At 47.5% G+C, this 27107-nt stretch overlaps 7 protein-coding genes across 7 annotated transcripts; 3 read left to right on the top strand and 4 right to left on the bottom strand.

Moving 5' to 3' along the window:
• Positions 1-26: 26 nt before the first annotated feature.
• Positions 27-1886, bottom strand: PENARI_c048G05198 (F-box protein; the record flags this gene model as incomplete). Its single annotated transcript, XM_022637332.1, has 4 exons — positions 27-389; positions 437-1340; positions 1393-1790; positions 1839-1886. Coding segments are annotated over 4 exons (1713 nt in total), but the record flags the coding sequence as incomplete, so codon positions are not given.
• Positions 1887-3064: 1178 nt separating this feature from the next.
• On the bottom strand, positions 3065-3778 carry PENARI_c048G12310 (uncharacterized protein; the record flags this gene model as incomplete). Its single annotated transcript, XM_022637344.1, has 1 exon — positions 3065-3778. One exon carries the CDS (start codon positions 3776-3778, stop codon positions 3065-3067), a length of 714 nt encoding a protein of 237 aa, XP_022482821.1.
• A 3851-nt stretch (positions 3779-7629) lies between these two features.
• On the top strand, positions 7630-9156 carry PENARI_c048G03304 (uncharacterized protein; the record flags this gene model as incomplete). The annotated part of the gene is made up of 1 exon (XM_022637328.1): positions 7630-9156. One exon carries the CDS (start codon positions 7630-7632, stop codon positions 9154-9156), a length of 1527 nt encoding a protein of 508 aa, XP_022482817.1.
• A 2043-nt stretch (positions 9157-11199) lies between these two features.
• On the top strand, positions 11200-14372 carry PENARI_c048G11836 (uncharacterized protein; the record flags this gene model as incomplete). The annotated part of the gene is made up of 7 exons (XM_022637342.1): positions 11200-12199; positions 12286-12434; positions 12786-12816; positions 12883-12981; positions 13042-13289; positions 13386-13591; positions 13991-14372. The coding sequence occupies 7 exons, from the start codon at positions 11200-11202 to the stop codon at positions 14370-14372; spliced, it is 2115 nt and encodes a 704-aa protein (XP_022482818.1).
• Positions 14373-17304: 2932 nt separating this feature from the next.
• PENARI_c048G10369 (uncharacterized protein) lies at positions 17305-18087 on the top strand (the record flags this gene model as incomplete). The annotated part of the gene is made up of 1 exon (XM_022637339.1): positions 17305-18087. The coding sequence occupies one exon, from the start codon at positions 17305-17307 to the stop codon at positions 18085-18087; it is 783 nt and encodes a 260-aa protein (XP_022482800.1).
• A 315-nt stretch (positions 18088-18402) lies between these two features.
• On the bottom strand, positions 18403-19885 carry PENARI_c048G08844 (uncharacterized protein; the record flags this gene model as incomplete). Its single annotated transcript, XM_022637337.1, has 4 exons — positions 18403-18832; positions 18885-19236; positions 19306-19803; positions 19864-19885. 4 exons carry the CDS (start codon positions 19883-19885, stop codon positions 18403-18405), a joined length of 1302 nt encoding a protein of 433 aa, XP_022482806.1.
• Positions 19886-22339: 2454 nt separating this feature from the next.
• PENARI_c048G00295 (uncharacterized protein) lies at positions 22340-25980 on the bottom strand (the record flags this gene model as incomplete). The annotated part of the gene is made up of 3 exons (XM_022637323.1): positions 22340-23727; positions 24691-25559; positions 25610-25980. 3 exons carry the CDS (start codon positions 25978-25980, stop codon positions 22340-22342), a joined length of 2628 nt encoding a protein of 875 aa, XP_022482812.1.
• Positions 25981-27107: the final 1127 nt, after the last annotated feature.

The following is a 27107-nucleotide window of genomic DNA, read 5'->3' as shown; positions in this document are numbered from 1 at the left end:
TCACCGTGGGAGAAGTCCCCAAACGCGAGGACCTGCAGAGCCGGCAGTCCGTGGGGGCCGAATGCCCATTCAGCAAACGACACGAGATCCTCGGCCTCTGCAATCGCTGCGGAAGACGCAAGGACTGCCTGCTGCGGGTCCATATACTCGAATTGTGACCTGTCAAAGTACTCATCGAAAATAGGACCGTAGTTGTAGTTATCATTGGAGGCATTCCGGTTCACAGAACCCCAGCACGAACGAGGATGCCGTGAGTACCCTTTGCGCGTCTCATGTAGAAAGGTGGTAATCTCTCGTGGGATGTCTCGGTGGATTCGATCGAGGCCGCTGAACCGCAGATGTAGAATCTGAAGCTGGGAATGCTTGGCCGTGGGTCGAAGGCACAGACGCTGTTCTCATTAGCGGGCACACGTTTACTGGACGGAGGAAAACTTACAGCTGCAGATGGACTAGCACACAGACCCAGAGCAGACACCTGGCCCAGGTCTACAATGGCAGACAAGTTTGTTACCCACGCGGGTGACACATCACGATCATCCTCAAATAAGCCATCGGCATCGATGGGAGCGAGTTGGCGCTCATGGTAGACGAGGCTTTTCAACGTAGACTGGTGATGTCGGATGGCATCCTGGATGTGAGATTTTGACGCCGGGAAGTTGGACAACCTCAGGTATAGATGCTGTAGCCCACGAAACGAACATAAGAACCGCACAACAGCAGATAGGCTACGTCCTTCACCCGGTTCGTGCAGCAGGTAATCGAAAGAAAATTCAAAATGCGTTAGTCGGAGCGGCTTTTGTGACCGCGACAGTAATTGCACGAGACGCAGCTGATTCGGGCAGTCGCGCAGCGTGAGCGCTCGCAGGGAATAGAATATCGCATCGCGCTCTGATGAGATATCTGGAGGCAGGGTCACCTTTGAAAGTGATAATGTGGACAGAGCGGGAAGAGCTGTCAGATTCCCGATCCCTGTATCCCCGTTCCTTGTCTCACCGGTACCTATATTCCCGACCCCGAGCTCCGATTGCTGAAGCCCAAGGCTCTCCCAGCACAGAGCACGGGCAAAAGCTGATGGAACGAAGCCGATGGACAGATGATCCAGGCGGCGCCAGTTCCGACGGATGCACTGTCGTAACAAATCAACCTCGGACGGATGTTGGAGTCCTTCCCACTCAAACGCCGTCAGGCAGGATAGTCTAGACACTCCTTCCAAGCGGTGCAATGTTTCAGGGCAGGTACCGTCAGTGACGAGTGAGAGACGAGTGAGGCGCTGTTGGTACCGACTGAGATAGCCTTCCTTGTCGAGAACTCCCACCGGAACACATGTCCCTAGGCGCCATCTATTGCTAGTCAATCACAGGTCTCGATAGACAGATACCGGCTTATACGAACTCAAACGTGCTCAGTCTATTCGGCTTCAGGTGGGTGAATATCAGCTGCAATTGATCCTTCACGTCGTCTAGGAATTGCTGATGTGCCGTCGCCTCGTCCGAGGCTCCCAGTGTAGCCGGAGACTCCGGCAGCCCCGCTGCACGAAATATGTTGTAGTATGCACATCGGTTAAACCGAACAAGGTGGAATGGAGCTTTGATCTGTAGGTGCCGCACGTGCTGGAGATAGTCCGCGGCCCGTGAAGGACCGAAACGGAGAAAGAAAGGGTCGACATTCAACACATTCAGCGCCCATTCACTTGCTGCACAGAATGAAATGGTACGGTATATGCGAGGAACCAAAACTGCATACAATCTGGACGAGACTCGGCTGAGAACGCGTAGAGTGGTAGCTGACAGCTGGCAGGCGGTCAGTACCGTGATCAAATAAAACACACTGGAACTTACCCAATCTGCGATCAGCATCAAAATCTCACACGGCAAGGTCTCTAGCATTGTAATCTGTGCTCACAACCGCTCTGGACAGTAAGAGGCTTATAAGCACGCATCTATCCGAGCACACAGTCAAGTTGCCCAGACATTGCGCAGAGGATATATGTTCAATTTCCGCGGGTCATGACTCGCGTTGGATGGTAAGCTCGTTCGGCCAGCCCTTGATAAACAGGCTCAGCGCCGTTTCTGTAACCGCTCTTCACCCGCAGGCCACCAAGTCTTGCAAAACGCATTGCCAAGCTCAATAGTTGTTCGACATGAGCGGCAACCAATCAATTGACTATAACATGGTATCTTCACCAAAATTGGCAACCACAATATGAAAAATTGATGGACTGAGGAGTCGCTGCTCGATACAAATTAACAAGAACGTTCAAAGGGCAGATCTGGTCTGATAAACATGCCGGCGCACGGTTCATGTGGGGCAACGGAACGGGTCGCGGTTGGGACGGTCAGTCGCGGTCGAACCGGTTATCATTGCGGTTCAACTGTAAAACGCAACCGATTGCACTAGTTTACCAAAGGGCCATTTCACACATAATAGGTGATCGTAGTAGGTCAAGCGAGACTTGTGTTGGCCCGGTCTAGACTTCCAACCACCAAACATCAACGGGCATTAGGCCGTTTGCTTAGACAGGAGTTAGAAGTGAAATTTGGTCTCTTGCGTTCACGGTACAATCTGCGTGTTGAGCTTTCCTGCGTTTGCACAAGTTCGCCAGCAGGAGTAAGGCACCGGGTGATAGGGTTAATCTATAACGTGGTCGGTTGACCTGGCAAAATCACTCACTCTGTCGTGCAATAGGAATAGATTACCACCAAAGTGAGAGAAAAGAACACTTCCACTCGTACCAGAAACTACACAAGCAGTACAAAAATTCCTAGGCAATCACTTAGTCTAGAAGTTTCTGCGTGTGTCAGAGATATATATACAAAATGTAATCAATCCGAGATACACATCCATCGCGGTACATTGTAAACAGATAAAGAAGGTCGAATCCTCCAGGTTCCAATATCAAGGATGTAGCCTTCTTCGATCGGCAATGGAAGGCTCCAAGGCAAGGACGCGATATGAGAGGTAGTGATGATCAAATGTTTTGCTCCTGCCAGTTCATCCTGGCCCCAGTATTTGAGCGATCACCCAACTTTGCAGTCTCCACACCTTCTTTAGAACTCGATAAAGCTTATGCTGCGTTTTGAAGTACTGCAGGTAAGAAAACCCTCGAATAAGTGACGGCGTTGTAGGCCAGGACGAAATGCATCACATAGAGACTAGGCCGCCAGCCATTCACCACACCAATCCTCTCTAACGGACGAAGCATATAGAACGCAGCTCCAAGAGAATTCCCGATGGCGATTTGGCCGAAGTGTACCGCCAACGCGGGCGGACTTTGAAACGTTCCAGTCAGGGCATAAATACTTGGTATGAGCGAAAGTAAGCCCAGTGAAACGCAGCTGTACGGAAACCAGTACTGAACCGCATAAACACTGGGATCGGAGACCACAAAATCCACCAGGATGCCGACAGCAACAACGGTAAAGGCAGCTAGGTATCCGAGCTGGAGGCAGGGTTCGGCGCGGAACAGCACAACCACCGAAGGAAGGGTGGCCGCCCAGATCAGGACTAAAGTGGCTCCAAGCTCCAGTTTTTGCCACTCTGCCGTATCATTGCCCCCGAAAGCGTCTAGGAAGCGGCAGAAGAGGCTGGACAAGCACCAGAAGATGACACCTGCACAAAAGGCTAGCACGGACAGGGAGTCCAGAATACCTCCGGGGGTGGAGGGGAAATGGAAGAGCAGGAAATGTATCACAAAAAGGTAAAAGTAAAACAATCCAAAGACATTAATTATGGTGAGGATTGCAAAATCGTGCAGGGACTGCGCTTTTGGGTCAGCCATTTAGGTCGTGGATCGTGTGCTTATTGGAGCGATGCCTTGGGACAAGCTGGGCTTTTAAGCTGAGAGCTGAGCACAAGAGCGGGCAGCTGTTGAATTTGACGTCGCCTCAGTCCGCGTATATTGCCTGGGATCTAACCAACGCAACTTAGTAAGAGAACATCATGATGATGGAGCAGGTTAGACATCGTGTGCCGGTAACAAATGGCATTAACCAATGGCTTTTAGAAAGGGTGGTTAAGAGAGGGTGGTTAAGAGGTTAAGAGAGGGTGGTTAAGAGGTTAAGAGAGGGTGGTTAAGAGAGCCACCACGGAAATTGGTCATGATTGAAACACTAGTACTCAATTCTGGGCGGACATCATCTATGTGGCGGTCGGCGATAGGTTTTCCTGGTTTTACTGGCTTACCCTTGGTCTATCTCATACCCATCACTTAACTGACACATAAAATTATGCCATCAATATCAAGTAATGGATACATCCTGATCTAAATATTTTTGTTAAGATGGTCGATTTTACAAAGCTGGCCAACACCGCCGGTAGTAACTGCCCTCAGTTCTACGGTTAGGCAGCCCACCTCTTTCACTGCAGCTATTCTTTCGGGCTAATGCTGCGGACCTCGAAAATTGCGATTGCAAGGGCACGGAGCATCCACCCAACTCAGTTCCATCGGCTTATGATTGCTCAACGGAAGTGTCATCCAGAGGCCACATATAATGTTTGAGTTTTTGAGATTCTTTTTGGGCGGCGTCGCTTGTTTCTAATTGAGGACAGTCAACCAGCTGAGGGCGGCACTTCAAGGCCGAAAGCGGTTAAGATTGAGAACGGTCAAAGTTACACAGTTTGAATTATCTCAATTCGAGCTACTAAAATAGACTGGTGATTGAAATCGAAATCGCAGTTGCTGAACCGAATGTTTTTAGATCTAAGAACGTTTCGAGGCGTGAAGTTCGAAGGGCGACCTGTGTGTGAGATCTTGGACCAGGCAGTGGGTCATACTTATAATTTGCGGCGATTATTTGTCTTTATCACTTCCACAAATTGTCACGTCCTTGCACTCCCGTTGGAACTTGCTACCTTGCAGCCCGACTTTTACAATTTTCGCTCTATATCCATGTATATGTCCAAGCTACTTTCCGATCATTTAAAACTCGCCTAGCAACCATCTTATCACAATCCTATTGGGGAAAGACGACCGCAAAAAGCATTCAAACTTTTGACAACACATGTGTTGCAAATTTATGACGCGATGGATCTCGCTCTTAACCACTATAACGAGCGACACGAGAATGGACTCCTAGCTTGTGCGTTACGCCTAAGTAGCTACTTGTGTCCCTTTCTTTTATCAATCAGGTATCCACATTCTCTTACTATAACCGAATTTTCGGTCCCGAGGCTAACTCCCCCAGCTTTCTACTACTTCCATGGGCACTACAATCCGACCGGCAGGGGTTTTTCGACTTTGGTCAGTTCACAGCTGCCATAATAGCAACAACGGTGTGCGTTGTATTTTCTTTCTCAATCAAGCTATTTTTCAGCCCCCAGTACCGAAACCACCACATCCGCGAATTCATGATGTTGCTAAAGTATGGGCCTATTCTTGGAAGCATATTATTAAACATACGGCTGACCCACCATTTTGGTCTAGTGGATGCTATGAAGCTAGTAAGATGGGCTTTTTGAACATGTCTATTTTCGTTCTTTTCGCACCGCAAGGTTCTTTGCCACTTGCTCTTACTGGTTGGACTTTGACCATTGCCGTCACAATATGCTACATTATTATGCTTTATCTTGCCGACGATGAGTAGGAAGATACATACAGATGAAATGGGCAGGATGGATTGAAACCAGTCACACCATTCTTCACCCTTTAATTTAATCGACCGAATTTCCACTTCCACCTAAAAGCTGTACCACTGTGTCATGGCCTCCTGCTGCGGCATATGATAACGGAGTTTGACCCAAATTGTCCACGGTGTCCACATCCACATTTCCATTTTCAAGTAAAAGCTTCACCATCGCCCCATGGCCGACCCGGTGTGGCATATGAAAACGGAGTTCGACCCTTAAAGTCCGCATAGTCCACGTCCACGTCCACATTTCGATTTTCAAGTAAAAGCTTCACTACCGCCTCATGGCCGCCTGCTGCGGCATGTAGTGGAGGAGTTCGATCCCAATTATCCGTCGAGTATCTATCCACCTTTCCTGTCTCAAGTAAAAGCCTCACTACCTTATCATGGCCATTCTGCGCGGCCAAAGATATCAGGCTCCGGCCAGTGTGGTCCGTCACTCGAACATCACCGCCTTGTTGGATGGATATTGGAGCTATAGCTTCACTCCCTTTTCTAGCGGCCAATTTCAATGCGAGACTTGAATTTTGAGCGTTGATGCGATAAAGGCATGGATTCAGGAGACCGTACAGATTTTTTGCTAGTTCGACATAATGAGTTAATATCTCTTTCTTCCTCCAAGAACTGCCCGGTTATTATGACCAATTCCGGGGGCAGATGGAGGAGAAACATAGCTCAGTGACTGAGATCAATTACTGTAGCAAGGCCGGAGGACAGTCAATATCGAGTGGAAGTCAACGAATTGAGATTGAGTATATGGCAGGCGTTGTGCCACTACCTTAGAGGAAACCGTATGCAGAGTATCTGAAATAGTGCAACTAAGGGTATTGCAGTGGGCGAGGGAAGGTACATGAAGGAGTGACTCGATATATTATTTGTATGCTCACGCGGTCTAAGAAAAAAGATACTTACACCCGTCGATGATCATCATAGAAAGGCATTGATGTTGATGAGCCAAGATGTCCTAGGAATGACGGGGAGCCACGAGGTCAATCTGATGCTCTAACTGGTTGCTCTAGTAAGCTACCTGACCCTGGGCGTAATAGGAAAATATTCCCGGTCTTAGGAACCCCTAAGAGTCACGAGGGAATTTGAGTTACCCGATTCTAGACTATACAGCCTCAACGCTAAGAACGTTTTTATGTCTCTTGGCCAAGACTCCACCAGTAGCGAGGAGAATTAAGGAGAAAGTTGGGGACACATTCTATAGCGTGTTGAGACTGCTGCGAGGCTCCAAAGAAGGTGAGAGAGGTAAACCAGACAGCGTGTCACGGGCTACGGTCGATGCCATGCTAGACTTCGCCGAGGCGTCACAGCGGGTAGCCTAACAATGGGAATGGCAATTAGGCCACGATAGGCTTGACGAGGTTCCAAGTTCGCTTTTAGGAAGTGAAACGCTCTACATAGACTGTACGTACAAGGATACATGCCGTTGTTGTAGCCTGCATATCGCTTCGCGAGTTGGATTCTAAACCGCGACCCACTAGGCTGGATACGGATTCGTATTTAGTCTAGTTGAGAAGTAAACTAAAAGCGAGGGGTCGGAGTACATCCATCAGTCTATCCTTTACATTGTGCTGTCTCCAAAAATGGAATATCACACAACCTTAAAATCAAAAACAAAAATGCGGTTGGAAAATACCAAAAATTGAAGGGAGGCCGAATGTATCGTCTTTCGCCTGGTCTTCATCTTTGTGATGTCTGGTTAACAGGTTAGCAAGCTGCTGTTCCCCGTCAAGCCTACAGTTTGGTGCGATGCTGCGAGGAATATCAGTACCGTAGTTGACCTATCAAGTTGATATCGCTCCTTTGTTTACACATCATAATTAAAATCCTCAGATAACTGCATCCCGGGTCATATTGGACATTGCGGTGCTAGCTGACAGCAAGGAAGGGGAAAGGAAGCTACATTGTCCACGGTAGACCTTTAGGACATAAATAGACACGGATCTCCGTTTTCCTTCAGACTATCCATTTCGGAGAGCTTTCTCGGCTATATTGGGCTATGTCTTCCTCAAACGCAGAAGGAGTTTCAAAACGCAATACGAGAAACCAGGCACCAAAAGAGTATAATGTAGGAAGGCTTCAAAGACTGGCGGAAAGTGGGAGTGGAGTCTCCCAACCTAAGGCTGCTGCTGCAAATGCGCAAGCCTCGTACACAGAGCCAAATTTAGGCAAAAATACTGGCGTGCATACAGACAATCAGAGCGAGTCGGTTCAGTCACAGTCGAAGCCCCCGTACCACTCTCAGGAGGAGCAGCCAAGCCCAGCCGGTTCGAATGAAGCTGCCCCAGTTGAACAAAACGACCAGGATATGAAAGACTATGAGCCTGAAAGAGGAACATCTGAATCACCTCCAGCCAGCTCAAGATCGGCTCATATGGCCGAGAATGCAGCTGAACCTGGTATTCCCGCTGCTGTCGGCGTCAATGACTCGTTGGACGAGGTCCTAGTTGACCTGAAGAAGTTGTCAATTGGTCGCGACCACGATGGAGAACCGGATGCCTGGAGCCGTCTAGGACGGTCACTCGTATTGCTGGTTCGATACGGACCCTACAAAGCGGCAAAATACCGGGTTCAGACCGCAAATGGATACAACACCCAAGGACTGCAGAAAGTATCGAATCTCAAGACCCGAATTTCGCATCTAACCTACGAAGGGGAAGATGGGGAAGACCACTATCGGTACAGCAGGAACAACATCGTCGGCATTGTTGGTGTGGCATTTCAGGAAAGAAAGGACACGAACAAGGAGTACAAAACAGCTCCCACAGCTTTTGTCAAAGTCAAATGGCAAGGAATCGATGCTGCCCATCAGAAACTGTTGACCAGGGACACCTGCTGGATTACCAAGGCGGATCTGGTTAGACTCACGGATCAAGCTACGGCAGAGCAAAAGATCTCCGAGGCTTGGGAGTTACAGGAAAAACGTTACAATTACTGGCAGGGCGAAACGGGAAGAGACAGCCCTGATCGTTCACCCACCCCTTGCCCGCTGGATACTTTCAAGGCACAAAAGGAGGAGAGAATAAAGCGCGAGCTTACAAGAGAGCCTTCTATGCCAATTGCACAAAGTTTGGAGTCGGACCCAGAGCCGTGGAGGCTAGGAAATCGCCAACCAACGGCGAACAACACCCAGCGTTTTGGTTCAGTTCCGGTGAAGCAAGAATCGGACAACGAGGACAACGAACTGTTTGTCACTGACTTCAGTACCAACGGTCAGAACGCCCCTGGTCAGAATGCCCCTGTTCGGAACGCTCCTGGTCAGAACGTCAACGCTAAAAACAATAATCCTCGCAACACGAATGACTTGAACAATGATACAACCAGCGGATCCGATCAAAGTCGGCCACCGCCAAAATTGAGCAATTTCTATAACAAATGGTTGAAAAGAGCGAAAATTGAGGAAACCGATTTTAGTAACCTCGATGATGCATCCATTGCGAGATTTGAAGCTGCTGCATTTGTTTATATGGACTCGTTGAGGCAGCAAGGTTACTTTGTAGAAGATGATATGGGTATGAATATCTAGGGTGAAGAGAGCGATCAAAGAATTCGTCATTTGTAGTGATCCAATTATCTCGACAGTGATGTGACGAGAATGGTAGCAATTTTCCTTTTCCATCGCAGGCGATGTGAGAACTTTATTCAGCATACTTGTTAAATCGTTTCCGTTTTGCTTTGTTTATTTGGACTCAGAATGAATATCAACCTTTGATTTTGGACAACACTAGCATGTGGCGAAGGGGTTAATCTATACATCCTGAGCAGCCGGTAGTTTGAACTCAGTGTTATATAGGAATAAATGATGATGGTTTTGGGGTAACGTGCTCACCTGCAATCACTCGGGGAAATTGCAGGAACATCCCTCCAACCACACTCTGTTCACTCCAACAAACAGTTTCCATTCACATGGATAGATCTTAATTTGCTTAACAAGCATGTGAAACAATATAGTTGTGCACTCCTCCAGTACCACCTCTGGAAGCTCATTTGCTGGTCGAGTATCGCCTCGCTGTAATAATAGGTGAATAATATACGTAGAAAAAGGGAAGAAAAAAGGGTAAAAAAAAAAAAACGAAAGAAAGGGAAAATAAGCCTCAGGTGCTTTGTGGCTAGCCATACTGGAGCTTGGCAACGAAAATGCAAGATTTAAGTTGGTAGGCAAGCGGAAAACAATTGAACGACATCAGATAGGTAAAATACATTGCATAGTACATGCTGCCTTTGTTATGATACTCGGACTTAAAATATTTAGTATTACCAATTCCCTTCAATGATACCCATTTAATCCGTGGATGCACCGTTCCATTGGCGTCCACATGAAGAACACACAGGCAATGCCTCCAGCGAAGAACCCTGGTGTTCGAATCCCTCCTCGTCGGCCGCTATCACCCTTCTCAATTTGATAAATTTGTAATAAGCAAACAAGAAAGAAAATATTATCATGAGAAGAGCAGTCACGATGATAGTAACAATGGCCATTACAGACCAGTGGCCTGATCGGGAAGTGTAAATGTTCACAAGCGTGGTGAGAAGCCCAGCGGCCGCATTTAATGCAGCTGGCCTATAGTCCTGTCAATGCAAGGCCCTAAGCCTCTAGTTTTTATAGTCCTTACATAAAGATCTTGTTGATGAGCCATAAATAGTTGCTTTGAATTTTTCGGAAAAGCACGGTCAACGCAGCGGCTCCACCGGCAAGAAATAAGCAAGCAACCACGAGCAAGGGCGGATTTTGTATAGTGTGTAGTACAGCCCGCCCCGCGGTGTTCTTTTCTAAGATTTCCTCTACCTGGTTTGATTCCTTCAGCGAAGTAAATGTTCCGGGAATTACCAAGTATCCAGCAAGGAGGGCCCAATTTGCTATGCTAACCGAGACATTGTATTTCCAATCCATTTGCGCCTCTTCTTTTAACATTATTGTATAAGTCGTATCATGGCTTTGGCTGAAAGTGGTGTTTGTGCGTTGTATACCTTGAGTGGAATGGGATTGAGCATGCCCCGCTCGCTTTCTTACAATCTCTGATTTATCAAACTGCATGGCTCACGATATGAATCGATGTATGAAAAGATTAGAATACACTTGAAAGCCGAAGGGGTGATGTAACATTTATATTAGCTGGCGTGGGATTAACTGCCCCTCATTTTCCTCTTGGCCATTGCGAATCAAAGGATACCGCAAAAAGTGAAGTGCATGGTACAGCTAGCCGCGACCACTAGGGTGAGAGCGCAAGATATTGGAAGTTCCTATGTAACCAGTTGAATTCTAGCATCGAACCGAGCGGACACTTGGCTGGAGGTAATAGAAGCCCATCAGTATTGATGTTTTGCGGACGGGATACCAATTAAAAATACCTCGTAACTTATGCGAGGGTTCCTCACTAAAAACAATTAGAGCCTAATTCCTGGAAACTACGGTATAACAATGTGAGGGCCAAATCATTTATCGCTATGACGGAGCTGTCACATGGAGATACCAAGTAATTGATGGCAGGCAATCAAACAAACTTACAAAAATATAAAGGCACCAGCGCTCTCAGAAAGCCATCTTCTCTGTAATGTGCAAGGGATCATTATGGCGGCATGGCTCGATATCCTCTCGGATACCACAGGCAGATCTTTGGTAGACACTGGGCGATTTGAAGAAATTGTCCAAGGAATGAGCCACCCCAACTCGCAATACCCTTCTCTTGTCTATTTCGCGGGCAATGGAAATCGCGTCAAGGCCCTGCAAGCTTTGTTTCCTCGCAATAACGTCACTCGCAAGGGACCTGCTGGACTCATTCGAGTACATCTTAGTACAGCAACTGCACATACTGAGCATCCTATCATATTTGCCGAGAGTAACCCTTTTAGTCAAGCTGGGGTGGGTGACACTTGCTTGCTTAGGTGGTCTGGAGACAGACATCGACGATATCCTCTCTCCCTTGGGGAGTCTCAGCCTCTAGCAGACCTTCAACAAGAAGTGATAAGACAGAAAATTTTGCCATGGACGCAAGTTCTCTGCTTTTTTGTCGACACCATCTCTGAGATGCAACATGTGCAACAGCTGCTAGATGCACCGATTGGGACCCTATCGATTGGAGCTTCACATATCCGTAGCATGATGCGTGTGGTAATTGTGCTGTCAGGCGACTCTCAACTTGAAGCGCATGGCGCGGATGATGGCTTTGAATTACCCAATGCATGGTTAGGGCAGCACAAGCTCACAATTCTGGATCTCCGCGACCGGTCGAAATTGTCACCATCTGTTGCATTTGACCCATTGAGAAGCCTAATTCTTGACCAAATCCAACAGATTCGATCGTTACAGAAAGAAAAATGCCTCTCATTCTCGGCCGTACATCTCAACGCACTCTGGGGCCGAGGTCTTCAACTTCGAATGGGAAGTTCAAACCCAGCCAGCCTTGACTGTCTTTTGGTGGCACGCGAGGGCTTTAAAAGGAAAGCAGCAATGGCCAGTTGTTTTGTGGAGTTACAAAGTCAATTTGCAAGTTCTGCTTGCCCTGAGAATGAGGTTTACAGCTTTATCGCCTCGGCTCTCCTTATGGATGCCTATCCGCCTGAGATGCATCGTGAGTAATCTCCGCACCTGGAAGTTCACTCTGTCACCCCCCAAAGTCTTTGTACAGACTGTCCCTAATAATGTTAATTGTTATAGTTTTCGAACCGAAAACAGTTTTCAATGCCCTTTACCGGGCACATTGTTGGAATGTCTGGGAAGGGAGAGACCCTGAAATAATCTGCAATAAAATTATGCACTACTTCACCGAGAGCTTTGCTGAATTGAGTTCCAAGGCCTCAGCGGACGTCCGTCACGATTCGCTTGTACAGTTCCATCGTCGGTGGGGAGGATTGCATTCAACAACATCATGCTTTACTTGCATGTCCGGGCCGCCAGAGCATATGCTGCCATGCAAGCATGCAATCTGTGACAATTGCTTTGTCATATATGGTAATACAAGCTCCCGGGCAGAGTACCATATCGATCTACGGCAATGCCCTATCTGTGATAAGGCAGTGAATCTCACGATTCGTCAACTTCCGCCAACCAAGGGGCCGATCGTGATAAGTCTAGATGGAGGGGGCGTTCGTGGTATCATTCAGTTAGGGCTCCTGCGAGCGTTAGAAAGGCGGATTGGCGGAATATCGATTGCACAGGTCGCTGATCTATTTGCCGGGACAAGTGTTGGTAAGAGCATCCAACTGTCATTGTGAAGTCTGCACCTTTGAATAAAGACACTGATCCTTATAAAAGGGGCGCTTTCGGAAGTGGACATAGTATTGAATGGCCTATCTGCCGAGGAGAGTTGCGCCAAGTTTCCGGCTTTGGCCCGGATAATTTTCGGTTCGCCTCGTAAGCGTGCACCGAAATCCCCAATATCTCGGTGTGTTACATGGATAAAATACCTGGCAGGCTTTTTAGCCGATTGCCAGTACGACTCAGAACGACTAGAGGATACCTTGCAAAAGGTGGTCGACCCCCAACGTCGGATGTTTGATGTGACGACGACGAGCTCCACCCGTTGTCGAGTTGCCATTATCACGAGTCGTACTTCTGACGGGAAGGCATGTGTTTTGGCGAATTATCGTGGGACGGGCCAGCGAGAAGTGAATGCGGCGTATCAGTTCCTTATCCCTAAGACGGAGGATGAGAATCCTCACGTATGGAATGTGTGAGTCGCGTCGAGCTACCATCAATCTGACATACTATTCCTTGGAACGACGAATGAAGCGTTTGCTGACGAACAATACCTACAGAGCTCAGTGCAGCGTCGCAGCCCCTTTGTGAGTGTCCCGGTAGCTTTGAAGATGGTCGCTAATAACAGCAGCTTTTTTCGATCAAAGTCCCTTCCAGGATTCGGATCGCTGCAGGATGGCGGAGTTCGTGCCAACAATCCTCTGGCAATTGCGCTCAAGGAGTCAGTGGTTATCTGGCCCTCAGCCAAAACCCATGATCTACTCTTGTCAGTGGGAACGGGGTCATTTTCTTCTATGACTAAGCCAAATGAGGCTGCTAGGGGTATATTGCAAGACACTGCTATCCCTCGCATGATCCGAGCGACAATGTCCTCCCCATGTATGGATGGTGAGCAAGGGTTTCATGAGGCACTAAATTTCGTGCCAGATGTAAAAAGATCGAACATATTTCGGCTGAATCACGAGCTACCTGAACCACTTCCTCGGTTGGACGATGTGAGCAGATTAGAAGAGATGTCCGAAATGCATTTTACGGTTCCGACTGAACTAGTGAGAACTATCCTAGCGACCGCCTTCTTCTTCTTCGAACTCGATGAGTTGCCAATTAAAAGACAAGGTGCCTTTTTCTGTAAAGGTTCAGTTCTGTGCTCGCGATCATATTCCAGGGACCTGGTGAAGCTGGTGATGGTTGAATTTCCAGGTGCAAGGTTTGAAACAGCCCGTGGCCACCGTCTCGGAGACGTCGATGAAGATGACGGTTGCCATGTATGTGGATACTACCGCAAAAAGGTGGCATTCTCGATCAATGGACTTCATGAAATGACATCAATTGGGATTGCCAGCTCGTCGTCCTTCCAACGGATTGGCGGCTTTCCAAAGTCGGTGCAAGAACTCCTCGATGACCAACAAGCAAATTCCCACTTTGGTCGTGCAGACCATTTGGTTGCTTCCTGGCCCCCGAAAAGGAATTGCTACTGTTCGCCACGAGTTAAACGTCATGTTCAATTCTTGGAGCCTGCCTTGATAAACAAGAAGCGGCGACTATGAATTATTATAGCACATTTGTTATACGTTGACTGATTCAAGGCGCTCATATATTAGATGAATCTAAGGCTATGGTTGTATTATGGTGATTGGTGCAGCTATTTCGACTTCCCAACTGAGTGCGTCTCCAATGAATAGAAAAGAGGCCGCGAGCCATACGTTCAAGTAGAGTGACTTTGGACTGTAAGCCAAAAGTCCACTCTATTCCCTTGATCCAAGCGAGCACACGAGCAGCAACCGAGGGTTGAACGCAAGTTCTATGTACACCGGAGCATATCTCCCCCTCCAACAATACAAAGGCAGCTTTTTTAAAAATGTAGAAATAAATACAATGGCCCACATTGCGAAGGAATCTAATACGCCTGACCGTTTGGTAAAAGTTCACGTATTGCATACCCAAGAAGACTTTGGCCTATGCTTCCAGATCGAACGTACATGTAAGGACGTATAAAAGATCGATATTGAAACGGCGAGTACTTCGCTTTGGAGCGATCAGGACACTAACAGACCATATTAAAAGTAGACCTACTAGACACAGGAGAGATTTCCATCATTGGACAACCTGGTCAAATATATGTCGTTGGCATTGCGGCAATCCATAAACGCTTTTGTACTTTTACTATGATGATTAATTTGCCTATGAAGCTCGCTCTAAAAATGTGCTGCTATGTGGGAGTGCTGTCACGCCTTCTGACAACTGGAAAGTGGTTGCCAGCCCACTGGGCGACAGTTTCAGGATGCTCGCAAGACGAGTCTCTAAATCGTTCGTCCCCGAATGCAAAAGATGCAAACTAAACAAAGAAAATGCAAACATGCAAACATGATAAACACAGTGAAAGCCAAAATGAACGTCATCTGCCCCAGCTTCCACCACGGCCAGGGTCCCGACTCGCCGGGTACGCGCGCCAATCACACGCCGTCTTCTCTCCAACCGTTCATTCTTGAGAAAGCTTACGTAAAGCATAATTTTGGGCCAGCCAACAGAATGGTATTCTTTAATCTGCGCTTTTATGTTTTGTTTTCTATCTTTTATCTTATTTTCTTCCTCAATTATGCCCGCAGAAATAAGAATGCTTCCAAACATCAGTGTTTATAGCGAAAGTAACGTGAAAATGGAAAGTTTCTCAAAATGAGTGACCCGCAGGAAATTGAACACTGGATTGGTCTTCAGCCTGTACAGTGTGGAAATTTCAAATGTTTCAGCAACCGCCGCAGAAAAGTGTGCCTACTCAGGGGTTGGCTCACTTGGCTCTTTGCACACATATAAAACAATCCAAGTATCAAGGGGAAGTATGCGGCCACTTTTCTCCGAAAATGTCACTGAATGCGACAGAGCAGCATTCAACTGCAGATGATGCCTCAAGCATTTACAGTCGCTCACCGGAATCTCCGAAAAGCCTGTCGAATCCCATGCCAATGATACTTCCTATTCGACACGATCTACCGGAAATAAATTCTCTGGATCATCAGATTGCACTGGCCCGAGGCTCTACCATGGCATTGGAAACCACCCGAATGCGTCTGAAGTGCTCAAAGTCACGAAACCGCTTGTCACTTGGAGAGTTGAAGGAAGAAAGAATTTGTCAACGGGATCAACAAGAAAATGAGAACCAGTTTTATCGCTCTTGTTTCGAGAATTTTCTCAATTTGACAATGGCTATTATTGAAGTTTCACAAGAGTTGATGTTGCAGTATCACTTCGAGCCAGAGGTAAGGCCGCTTGCCAATAAACGGGTATTTCAAGCAGTCCGGAAACTTCGTGTTGCTATGGAGCAATCCAGGATTCGAGAAGCCCATGCTGAGCAGGTCTGGAAACGACAGTGGAAAGTCTCGCGAGTCAACCATACCACGCGCTGGATTTGATCCACGCGCGGCTGTAACTAGTCATTGAAGGATAGTGGTTCAAAGCTATTTTAAATTTTCAATTTCAAAGTAAAAAATATAACGGCTACGAAGCGTAAATATATGAAATGATTGACACAAAGATTTCGAACATAATCTACATTACTTATTTTGCGCGATCGTTGGACCAACCGTGACTAACGTTCACTGGATCCTAGTTCCAACCTCGCAACTCCTGCACTGCTCTGCTTATTTCCTTGGCAAAATCTGAGCCAGACAGCTTTTTGTCAAGCCCATCACGTGGCATCCGCTTTCGTTTGCGATTTGGTGATATTATTCCCAAGATGGGCCGCGATTCAATGATCTCGGCCCTTTCAAAATCAAAAAAGACTACCTTTTTGCTTTCTGGATTGTACAACCAATTTCGTGGGGCTGGATCTTTATGAAGAACATTCAGACGGTGCATCTCTGAAAGTGATTCCTTCATCTTGGCAATGAGGCAATCCCGCCCCATTTCTTTCAGTGCCAGGTCGAGAGGCTGTCCTCCCGGACTCAATAACATCATATGTTCAAGATACGCGATCCCGTCGTAGCTGTACGGATGAGCCAAGTCGATGCTTCCAAGGTACAGCGATTTTCGAAAACAGTTTACCCCTCAGACACTCACACTTTGTTTCTCGGCCCGTACCCGAAACCGCGCTAGCCCCCTTCAGGTAAGCCGTAATTAATTGCTTTCTAATAATAGCCCACTCCTTTAATCCCAGAACGACCGTATTACTTATAATACTGTATCTTACACGAAACTTCCATACACCCCAACTTCAATGCCCCTCATCCATCCTGCGCAGCACACTTTCTTTAAACTGCGAGCACTGCGAAAACACCTAGCGACATGGCACCGAGGCTTTCCCCGTCAAAGCTGCAATTCATTGGTGATATGATACAAAGCCAATCACTTACGCGTCATCAAATGGCGGAGGCAGCGGAGTGTAGTGAACAGACAATCAAAAATACACGCAGAAACTTACGCCTGTTTGGCAACGTCCATGCCCCCCCAAATCGTATCGGACGGAGGCGAAGCGTAACGCCCCCAATGCTGGAAGCGCTTTTTGATCATCTGCTGGAAAAACCGGGTCTGTACCTCGACGAGATGGCTATCTTTTTATGGGATGAATTCCAGATGCTAGCAACAACTTCTAGCATTAGAAGGGCCCTCGTATCCAACCGTTGGTCGAGAAAGACTGCCCGTCAGAAAGCGAAAGAGCAGAACGCCGAATTACGAGAAATATATCTTCACAACCTCTCCGAATTTGAGTCATACCACCTTGTTTATGTTGATGAATCTGGATGTGATAAACGAGTTGGTTTCCGACGCACAGGCTGGTCACCACTCGGTGTAGCACCTCGACAAGTGTCACAGTTTCACCGTGACGAACGTTATCAAATTCTGCCTGCATACGCCCAAGATGGTATTTTGCTTAGCCGCGTCTTTCGTGGGTCAACGGATGCCGCCGCGTTCGAGGACTTTATTGATGAACTCCTTCGACATTGCGGAAGATGGCCCGAGCCGAAGTCTGTTCTAGTCATGGATAATGCGTCCTTTCACCACTCCGAACGAATCTCACAGATGTGTGCTGACGCCGGCGTGAAAGTCGTCTATCTGCCTCCATACTCGCCGGATCTCAATCCAATTGAAGAATTTTTCTCTGAACTTAAAGGCTGCATAAAACGTAATTGGAGCTACTTTGCAGATGATCCTGACCGAGATTTCGGCACCTTCCTTGAACGATGCATCAATCAGGTTGGGGCAAAGAAAGACAGTGCTAGGGGCCATTTTCGGCACGCAGGCCTCAGTGTTGAGGATTTCGGTGACTGAAATTCTCCTTCAGATAACACCATACAGTACGTCCCGAAACTGGTGTCACCACCTACACTCTTCGATTATTTCTCGAAACCTAATGCCAAAGTCCACTATATTATATTGAGAATAGTCTTGGAATAGCAATTTCCCGTATCGTTATCTATACAGTATCTTACTTCCATAAATTACATGACTTACGTCTCTTGGCAGTGTGGACAATCAATGGTAGCTAGAACTTTCCACTGAGATGCAAACGAGACGAACATGAAAATGAAGTGGCCCTGTGAATTTGGGCAGGTGTCACCCCTGCCACCTCGACGATCCGGGGGCTTACTGGGTACCAGAAAGCTTGAATTTCTCTCCTCCGTACCTTGACATAACGGTGGAGACAAAAACGTTTCCACTCATAACATGAAGTGTGGCATCAATAAATCGCCATTCCTCGTTGTTGAGATCATCCTGATCAATTAGTCGCTCAATTTCTGCATTTATTTCAACCTCAATCTGTAGCTGGAAAGCCTGTGTCATCGCTACGGCTGCGCTGTACGAAGGCAACTTGAAGAGGTCTTTAACCACATCAACCGCATTGATCATGTAAAGGACCTTGCCAGTGTCAAAGGCTTTCTTCTCCTTTTCCCAAGACCCCAGGTCATTTGCCACTGAGACATGGTCTTTCACAAGGCGGAGGTATCTCGCAAGTCGAGGACTGTCTAGGTCGACAGAGGAATTAAGGGAGAATTTGGTACAGCCGAGAACGTACCTAACTATCATCAGTTCGGTACAGTATGGGACATCTAGAGACTCGTACTTACGGGACCGCCGCATCCTCATGCCGATACAACAAGAAATCCTCCATATCTTTGTATTGTGTCGGTGGAGGTGGTCGGGAGAAGAAACGCACCATAAGCTCCAACATTTCCTGACCAGCAGTATTACCAGAGGCTCGGTCCACTCCGTAAATCTCTTCAATTGCTTGGTCAATCAATACCTGCAGCTTCGTCTTCGGTGAAGTGATGTTATTCAAACGGGGCTGCATACGGGCGATAAACTCGTCTTGCACTTTGGTGAACTTTGACACACTATTTGTGAGCTTATACTTCGGGATAAGTATGCATGCCTTGTCTAGCTCGCTTACTGAGGTAATATCGTGCATCTCCCAGAAATCTAACAGAAAATACAAAATGTAAGCACTAAGTCATCCAGCTGTATATGGGAAAGCTCGAGCTACTATACCATCAAACACGAAGATAAAAACATTAACGGCGGCTAGAAGCTTGGTGCGCTCTTTATCGCCCTCAGGAAACAGGTAGGTTGGGAACTTGACCCAGCCTTCCTCTAGGGTTGAATCGAGTTCCTTTTGTGAGATCTCGGCGACTGAATGTCCAGATTTGTACAGGTCTTGTGTCGACTTATCAGCAGCGAGGTGTTGAAGGAATATTCTTGTCGTCTCTATGCTTACGTTCCAGTGCTTGTTTTGGCGACATGACAGGATACCGGTTGCCCAGGGAAGGCCAGCCGTCAATGGGAAAATATCAATAGCGTTGTCACTCCGTTGAGTGTACTTCCCGCTGTGATCACGTTGACCTGCCATTTGAAGGAATTCCTTGTTTTGCAGAAGTTTATTGAGGGTTAGAGGTGGAAGGGAAAGATACCCAATACCCCCATTGAGGTAGTCATAAGCATAGTTCACGGGAAATTGATGCTTTTGGTTTTCTTGTGATGTTAAGTTCTCTATGAAGGGATATAAGCACACCTAAGAATAGACCCTGCTGTAATATGAGGATAAATTACCTTTGACGGATAACACAGTCATGGTTTCGGTTTTCGTCATCTCAAGGGTTGAGGTACACACTATCAGAAGGATTTGTTTCGTATGTCAATCTGGAAAAGGGTCTTGATCTCCGGACCATGTTGTTTGTTCATGTGGTGTGAACACACCGTTTATATAATATCCAGAGGATTCGAGACCGGAGAGTGATTTCATCTGTGCAACAATATATGCAGACGTTATTGGTCTATTTCAGCAAACAGAACGCTAAATCCGGTTTGGTGGCTTGATCACTGCTATAGGCAAACGAAATCCGCTTTTTACACACGAGCCCCTTCCCTTCCCCTCACGCTATCTGATAGTTACACAAAGCCATTGCTGAACGCAGCTGAAGCAGCATTGGCAAGTAAGCAATACAGATGCTAACCGGACTTATTCTAGACATGATCGCCCTATGTGGATAAACGACAATTCCATGTTGGTGAGCGATTTTACTCTCTCCAGTGGTCCAAGTTTCCAAGACCACACCCCTACAGCTAGCGTTTGTTGACACGTATCGATTGGACGCGTGGCAAGGGCCTTGGCTGTGAGCAGTATATCATTCTGCATTAGTATCTTCCACCCAGCTGAGCACGGCCAAAGACGCGTGGTAATGACGGCTGCGGCACGGCTTCGCAATATCCTGTCCTCGAACATAACCCACGGACTCACCCGGTCAGCTTTGCGGGATGCTGACGCAAAAGTCGCACAAGTAACCAGCGGCGCAATACAGTACCAGGGCAAATTATGTAGTCCTTTTTCATGGTGCAGACCGCGGAGGGAGCGCAACGCAAAATGAGTGGCTGGAAAGGCTAGACAACGATTCTAGAATGACCGACGGCTCCCTTTGTCCTGATTAGACATTAGCATTTCCTGTGGGACTTCCTATATGGGAAATGGGATAAAGATAGATTCCCACGAATGGGGCTGTTACAGTTGTCCTTCAGACCTTTGAAAATCACGGGGCAGGTTTTGCTAATCATAACAAACCTATAAACTCATAACTTATAGCGGGTCTTACAGCAATTGTGCCTGATTAGTGAATGTATGGGGTTTAAACACATTAAAATTACGCTGTCGTTTTCTGTATAATAGTTCCGAATAAAGATATAAAACCCTCGATCAGGATCTTCTTGATATGGTGCCCAAGGTTTCTTGATTTCTTGATATAACTTAACCGTTCAGCTCGACAAAGAAGGTCTCGATGGGGCTGAGATCCGATGAATGACGTGGCAAATTTCGTTCATCTGGATCTCAATCTTGTTATACGAACAGTAAGTATTTTGTATTCTTAAACACATGGCCAAAGAATGCCTGGGCGCTTAAAGTGGGATAAAGAATGATGGAGTGTAATTTTACAGTTGTGATACAGTAATTACAGCCCAAGACTTTTTCAAAATATTCCGTCACAACCAAGGCAACTAAAACAGGTTCCTCCCATTCGGGCGTAAAACAGACCATATCGGAGGAGAGGCGTAGATGCACGGTGGGGAGTTATTGCTGATTGAGTTATTCAGCCTTTGGCATCAACCGTCGATGGTTGAAAACAACCCCAATAATGGGCCCATACAGCACAAAAAACTGGAGATTGTAATATTCAATCAGTGAAACGGAAAATATTGCTGATGAATCACTACAGTACTACATCCTCAATACTGCAACCCGTTTTTCGATTGAATACAAATAACCGTTCAATATCTTCCTTGCTCCGCAATTTGTTGCTGACTGTTGAAAAGCATCACCGTAATGACGAACATCAAATAAGTGATGTGCTAGGGCGATTCCATCATCATTGTAGGCCCTTTCACGTCCGTCATATGCAGTCATCCCTGTATGGTTGCATTCGTTATCCCGTTTTAATATTGGAAATTAATTCACGCAAATCCACATAATATTGCTGTCGGCTGATGTTACTTACTAAGCGCCAAGAAGTTCGCGCTGCTACACCCAGCCCCTGGTGCAATGATTTCACAACCAGATACTAGCAAGGAACATTGACATAGGGCGTCGTGTACTTGCAGCTTTTCCAAAGTTCACAAACTGTTTAGCTCATTGTTTGCAACCACGAACGTCTGTCCTCCTTTCAGCACCAGGACGGTTAAACAACGACCACTAGCCTTCCTCCTTTTCGCGTCGAGTTCGCACGATCACGAGTCTCTCCGAACAAATGATTTTTTCCAGAACTTCGAGAACGGGACTGAGGCATATGAAAGGAAAAGAAAAGGGGGCTTTTGACAGACAGACTCGTTGAGCCAGAAAACAGGCTGATTCCCGAGCCTACGGGACGTCACAATACCAGTGTGCGAGAGCCTTTACCACGCTTCACGTTACAGTATCCGACCGCTAATTTGACTTTGGAACGAAATTCACTAAAAGAATTGTCTCGGAAAGAAAGTTGTATACAAGCTGAGCGAGGAAAAATAACCGTCAAATAACCGCACCCAACGCCCACACGCTCGTCTACACCAAGTCGAGAACAGGCAATGCCTTTTTCACATTCTCAACCCAATCACGAATATTTTCTACGAAACTCCGAGCAACCCCGGGTTTGATCCCTTTGCTGACGAAAAATTCCGGGTTCTGATCCTTGTAGATGTGCTCAAGCTCAAAGCCATCTGACAGGGTTATATCGCACGCTTGTCGGAATGCAGCTTTGAGAGTATCATCAGATACATTCGATGCAAGCCACTCACCATATTCTTTGACGGCCACGTCCTTGAGACCAGGAATCTTCAGCGGACTCGCAAATTTTGGCCTAGCTGCCTCAACAGCTGAAGCCGTTGTGGCCACTCCAGGGGGATGAACATTGATGTTGATCGGCGAATGCGACATTTGACTGCCAAGAATATTACCGCCTTTGCGCTTATCTTTTTCCTCCCTCTGCTGCTCTTCCATGTAGAGCTCATCTCGAATTTCATCTGGAACGTCTCTGTGCGTCTCTAGGATACCACCTTTTTCGGCGTAGGTTACCAGACGCCTGAGTGTTTGCGTGCGGAGTCGATAATGCTTCTTTCCGTTTGGATCTAGCCAGCAATAAGGGCCCAAGTGGCATGCGGCTGAATCACATTTCATCAAATCATAAACGCGCCGCCAAATCGATTGCTGTCCGTATGCATTTTCCTCAGCATCCAGCTGGGCATCTCGGTCGTCAAGCATCCTCCTTGTGACAGAGGATTTCCCCCTTTTTTCACCCTTTCGCCCGGCGGGTGGGGAACTGCAGTCCTCGACATAATTGAAACAGACTCTCAGCGTGAGTCTTTTTCCACGGCAGAAATGGTTCGACCACATCCTTAATTGTTTCTCAATAGGGGCCCAAACTATTTCCGTTTTGTTGAAGCGCTTGTTCAGATCACGCTGGGTACGGTCGCTGTTTGACACGACGATTGCAGTGTCATCGATCCTGACCCTTCTGTTGCGAGACACTTTCTCTTGGATGACGGTGTGTAGCTTCTCCTCCAAGAACAACTTCCAGTAGGCGCCCGGCGCCAATACAATATCTTCTTCCGTGTCTTTCACGACGGTCTTGTTGTTGAGGGTGACTCGCCATTCTATGAAATAGTGGATGCAGGTTGGTGATTCTTCGTCGTAGGCCTTGTCTGACTCCCATTCGGATTCTTGTAGCAGAGGTAAAGTACTAGGTCGAAGTTGGCTTGCCGGGTTGGGGTCATTGTCGAATGGGGCGAACGGTGAAGGACTGCAGTTGGGAGATGTAGCATATGGGCTTCGGAAGTATCCCGGGGTAGGGGGAGAATATTGTGAATCCTGTTCCCATGGTTCGGATTCTTGGAGCTGTGAGATATAATCATCGTGGTAGGGACTGCCGTTCATATCTACACCCGATCGAAGCTCTGGAGGTCTGTCAGCATGAGTGGACGGGCGGTGCCGGCTATCGCAAGAAGCCCAATGACGATTGAAAGTGGCGATAGGGGACGAGGGCCATAGGGAGCATAAACGAGAACCAACTTAGCCTACCAACGTTAGTGCTCTACGGAGTATTCGTCGTGTATGACGATAATAGCTATGGAGAAGGAAGAAAGGGAGTGGACATGATCTGGCCAGATCGACTGGTGGCCGTTGTCCTAGCAACGGCCTTCCTTCCTAGAACATTCCATGGACGTATACGGTAATTAACAACGTGTAATTCGACGCAGAATCTCAATACGTTATATACTCCGATACAGCTAAGCAGGGGTTGGTTTTGAAGTAGCCTATATGGGGTTAGCGTGGTCTCGGGTACGAGCCGAGAAACGAAGTGCAAGTGTCATAAGGGGTAAACTGTTTTCGAAAATCGCTGTAAAGAGGTATGTATATGCCCTGGATTGGACGGAGCCTGTCGTATACAGCAGCTTCACGCCGAAACCGTTCCGCAAACTCTGGTACGGTGCATTTTGCAGGGACAGTATATCCGTGCGATGATAACGTAACTTTCAAAAGAGCACCACGAGAGCCGTGCATACCCAGCACTTCGCAATCTGCATTAACTGTCTCAAACAATTGATGTCGCAACCCTTTGAGGAAAGTGACTCCATTTATAACATGGCACGTTTTTCCATGATCAAGGACATTGGGGCAAGACTGATCTAGCTCCCCCCCATTTAACATTCCAAATAGACACTTTAGCGTGCAGTAATACCGATAATTTTCACTTTGCCTCGAGGACGACCTTTGCGTGGCTGGTGTGAATGCTGGATGGATCGACGTTGGCTGTCTCCGTCCGACATTGCGATAAACTCGTGGGTCCCGGCTCGGCGTATCGGGGTCAGATTGGTCCTCGTCTGCATCTCCTTGTGCGTGTATTGGTTGGCAATCACCAGGACTGGGCTTGTTTCGCCTGCGACGCAGTTGTATCGGAGACATTCGAAGTAACCCGTCCGTCCTTGGAGGGCGATATTCGGAAGACGGTACCTCCTCATCTGGGATACTGCCCAGAACATCTGCGACTACCACTTCCCATCTTGGCAATGAGTCAATTGCTTTTTGTCTCCAAGCTTGATTCCGAGGCTGCAACTTGAGCGCCTGGAGAGTGAAAGCAAGGGCTTGCCCCACGGCGGTCAAATGCAGACGATTTGGGCCGTTTGATTGGGGGTTCCAGCCAGTGAAGTCCCCAACATCTCCCTTTGGAACAGAGAGGTGGTAGAGAAGCGTCCCGGGATCTTCTCCGATTCGCAGATAAATATCAGCTTCGCCGGTGCTTAGCACTCCCATTTCCGTACCAGCACGAATCATGTAGTCATGTGGCTGCACGAGAAGCCCAGCAATCGCGCGACGGAACCGAATTTTTAGGGTCTCGTCATCTTGTTGCTCAACCACTTCATCGATGTCCATATCCTCCAGCCCTTCATAGATGTGGCCCAGTGTGACCTTATGCGGAGATTTGTACTCTTTGATATAAGCTGCAACGCGATGGATCGATTCGGATGATTGGCTGGGGATGTTGTATACGCAAAATTGATCGGCACGAGGTCTGCTGCTTCGCGCCGGAGGTGGTGTCGTCGGGCGACGCACCGCGGGGGTGCTTGGTTCGCTGTGTTCTCGGGCAGCTAAACGCGGTGAAAGTCGTCGCGGCGGACCGCGTAAATCGATATTCTGCATTCGCTCCTCAAGTTCCCACTCAGGGCTCAGTGTATTGGAGTGGTTCTCAAAGCGTATCGACCCTCTCAACCCAAAAGTTTGTCGCAGTCTTGGATCACTGTAGAGTTGTTCGATGATTTTCGAAACGTGGTCCTCCACGGTTTGGCGAAGAAAGTGCTAAGGTCAAGTTCCGAGCCAACAAGCTGCTGCCGGATGCTCTCGCCTATTTCTTCCAAGGTATGAAGGGAAGTGAACAGCTTGGCTTCGACAAGCGAAGAATCCATCAACAATCGCCAAATGTCCTCTTGTTCTTTCGCGAAAGAGTCCCAGGCTTTGAGTTTTCTGGGGCGCAGTTTGTTGGTCGCATTTGCAGGATCTCCACGCGTTGATTGTGTCTTGTCCTGCTGAACTGCGAGACCAAGGAAGAGGTGGTTATGGAGACCGTCAAGGAAAGCGGGAAGGTTGATTTTGGATGTCTTCTCCTTTTCCTTTGCCAGGAGGCGCCGTAGTTCGTCAATCTCCGTGGACATTTTGGATTTCAAGCGTTGCGAATGGCAGTTGCACACTTGCGGGGAGCATTGTTTACTGCCGCGTCGCTCACGTGTTGTATCACGTGATACGTTAGACCTGGCTCTGGCTTGGAACAAGATCTCACTCGGGAGAGCTGTAAAGCAGAGGCTTGGTTGCTTGCCTCATATCAAGACAACAATAGGTTCTTCCTCAAAAGGTCCTGTACCTGTGAATTAAATATATGTTCGTTACGTTCTGTCAACCTTCTGGCTGCCTCTGGAAGAAAAGCACGCCTTTGCATCAGCTCTCGTGGACGGGACTGACATATATAAATCTGAAATGTTATCCTCTGGTGAAGATGATGTAAGCGCTCATCCATTTGAAGCACTAAATTATCCAAAGAACTGCAAAGGGATTCAAGCTGCTGTGTACACTCCTTCTCGCCGATGCAGCGCGCGAAAGCAACAGCAGCCTGAAGCATTGTAAGCAAGGATTCGCTGTCTTGGACAATTCTGTGAACTGCCGCATGGCGTATATTATTCACTGTGTGTCTTAGGCTGCGAAGCTTAGCCAATGTCTGGTGGAAGCCCTTTGAAGAAATGTCTTTTTTATGTTGATTTAAAAACGGGAAGAGCTTGTGCAGCTCCATTGACTCTGCACAAACCCACTGGGCTGACCGACACGCCTGGGGTAGCCAACGTTGGATAAAGCGGAATCCAACTTGCTCCAACAGTTTTTGTACTGCCTGTAAGACAAGGTGCTGAGCGCGAAAAGGCACCTTTTTAGGGAAGCGCTCCTGAAACGTGGAAACATCCTTTGGCAACCCTTTGAATACTGTCGGTATACTCATGTGGCGAGTCATGTTATTGGGGGCTTACCGTGAATGAACCGTTCTTTCCTAGTCCGTGCCACCACTCGTCGGGAAGGATGTATCGTATGGTACATACTCATTGACAAATTTGGGATACAAATTATGAAAAAGCCTTGAAGACTGACAACGACGAATATGCAGGACAATTTGCGTATGAGGTGAATGGGAAGTAAACGACTTATTTATCTCAGTAACCTTCCAGAACGCGTCTCCCGAGGCGGCTCTATATCTCCCGAAGACCAAGCGGTTGATAGGACTTAAAGATTACGTTTGCGA

This window comes from Penicillium arizonense (genome assembly GCF_001773325.1).
Source record: "Penicillium arizonense strain CBS 141311 chromosome Unknown PENARI_contig048, whole genome shotgun sequence".
Lineage (NCBI taxonomy): Eukaryota > Fungi > Ascomycota > Eurotiomycetes > Eurotiales > Aspergillaceae > Penicillium > Penicillium arizonense.
Note: the sequence above shows the minus strand (reverse complement) of the source record. Positions and strands in the feature narration are given on the sequence as shown.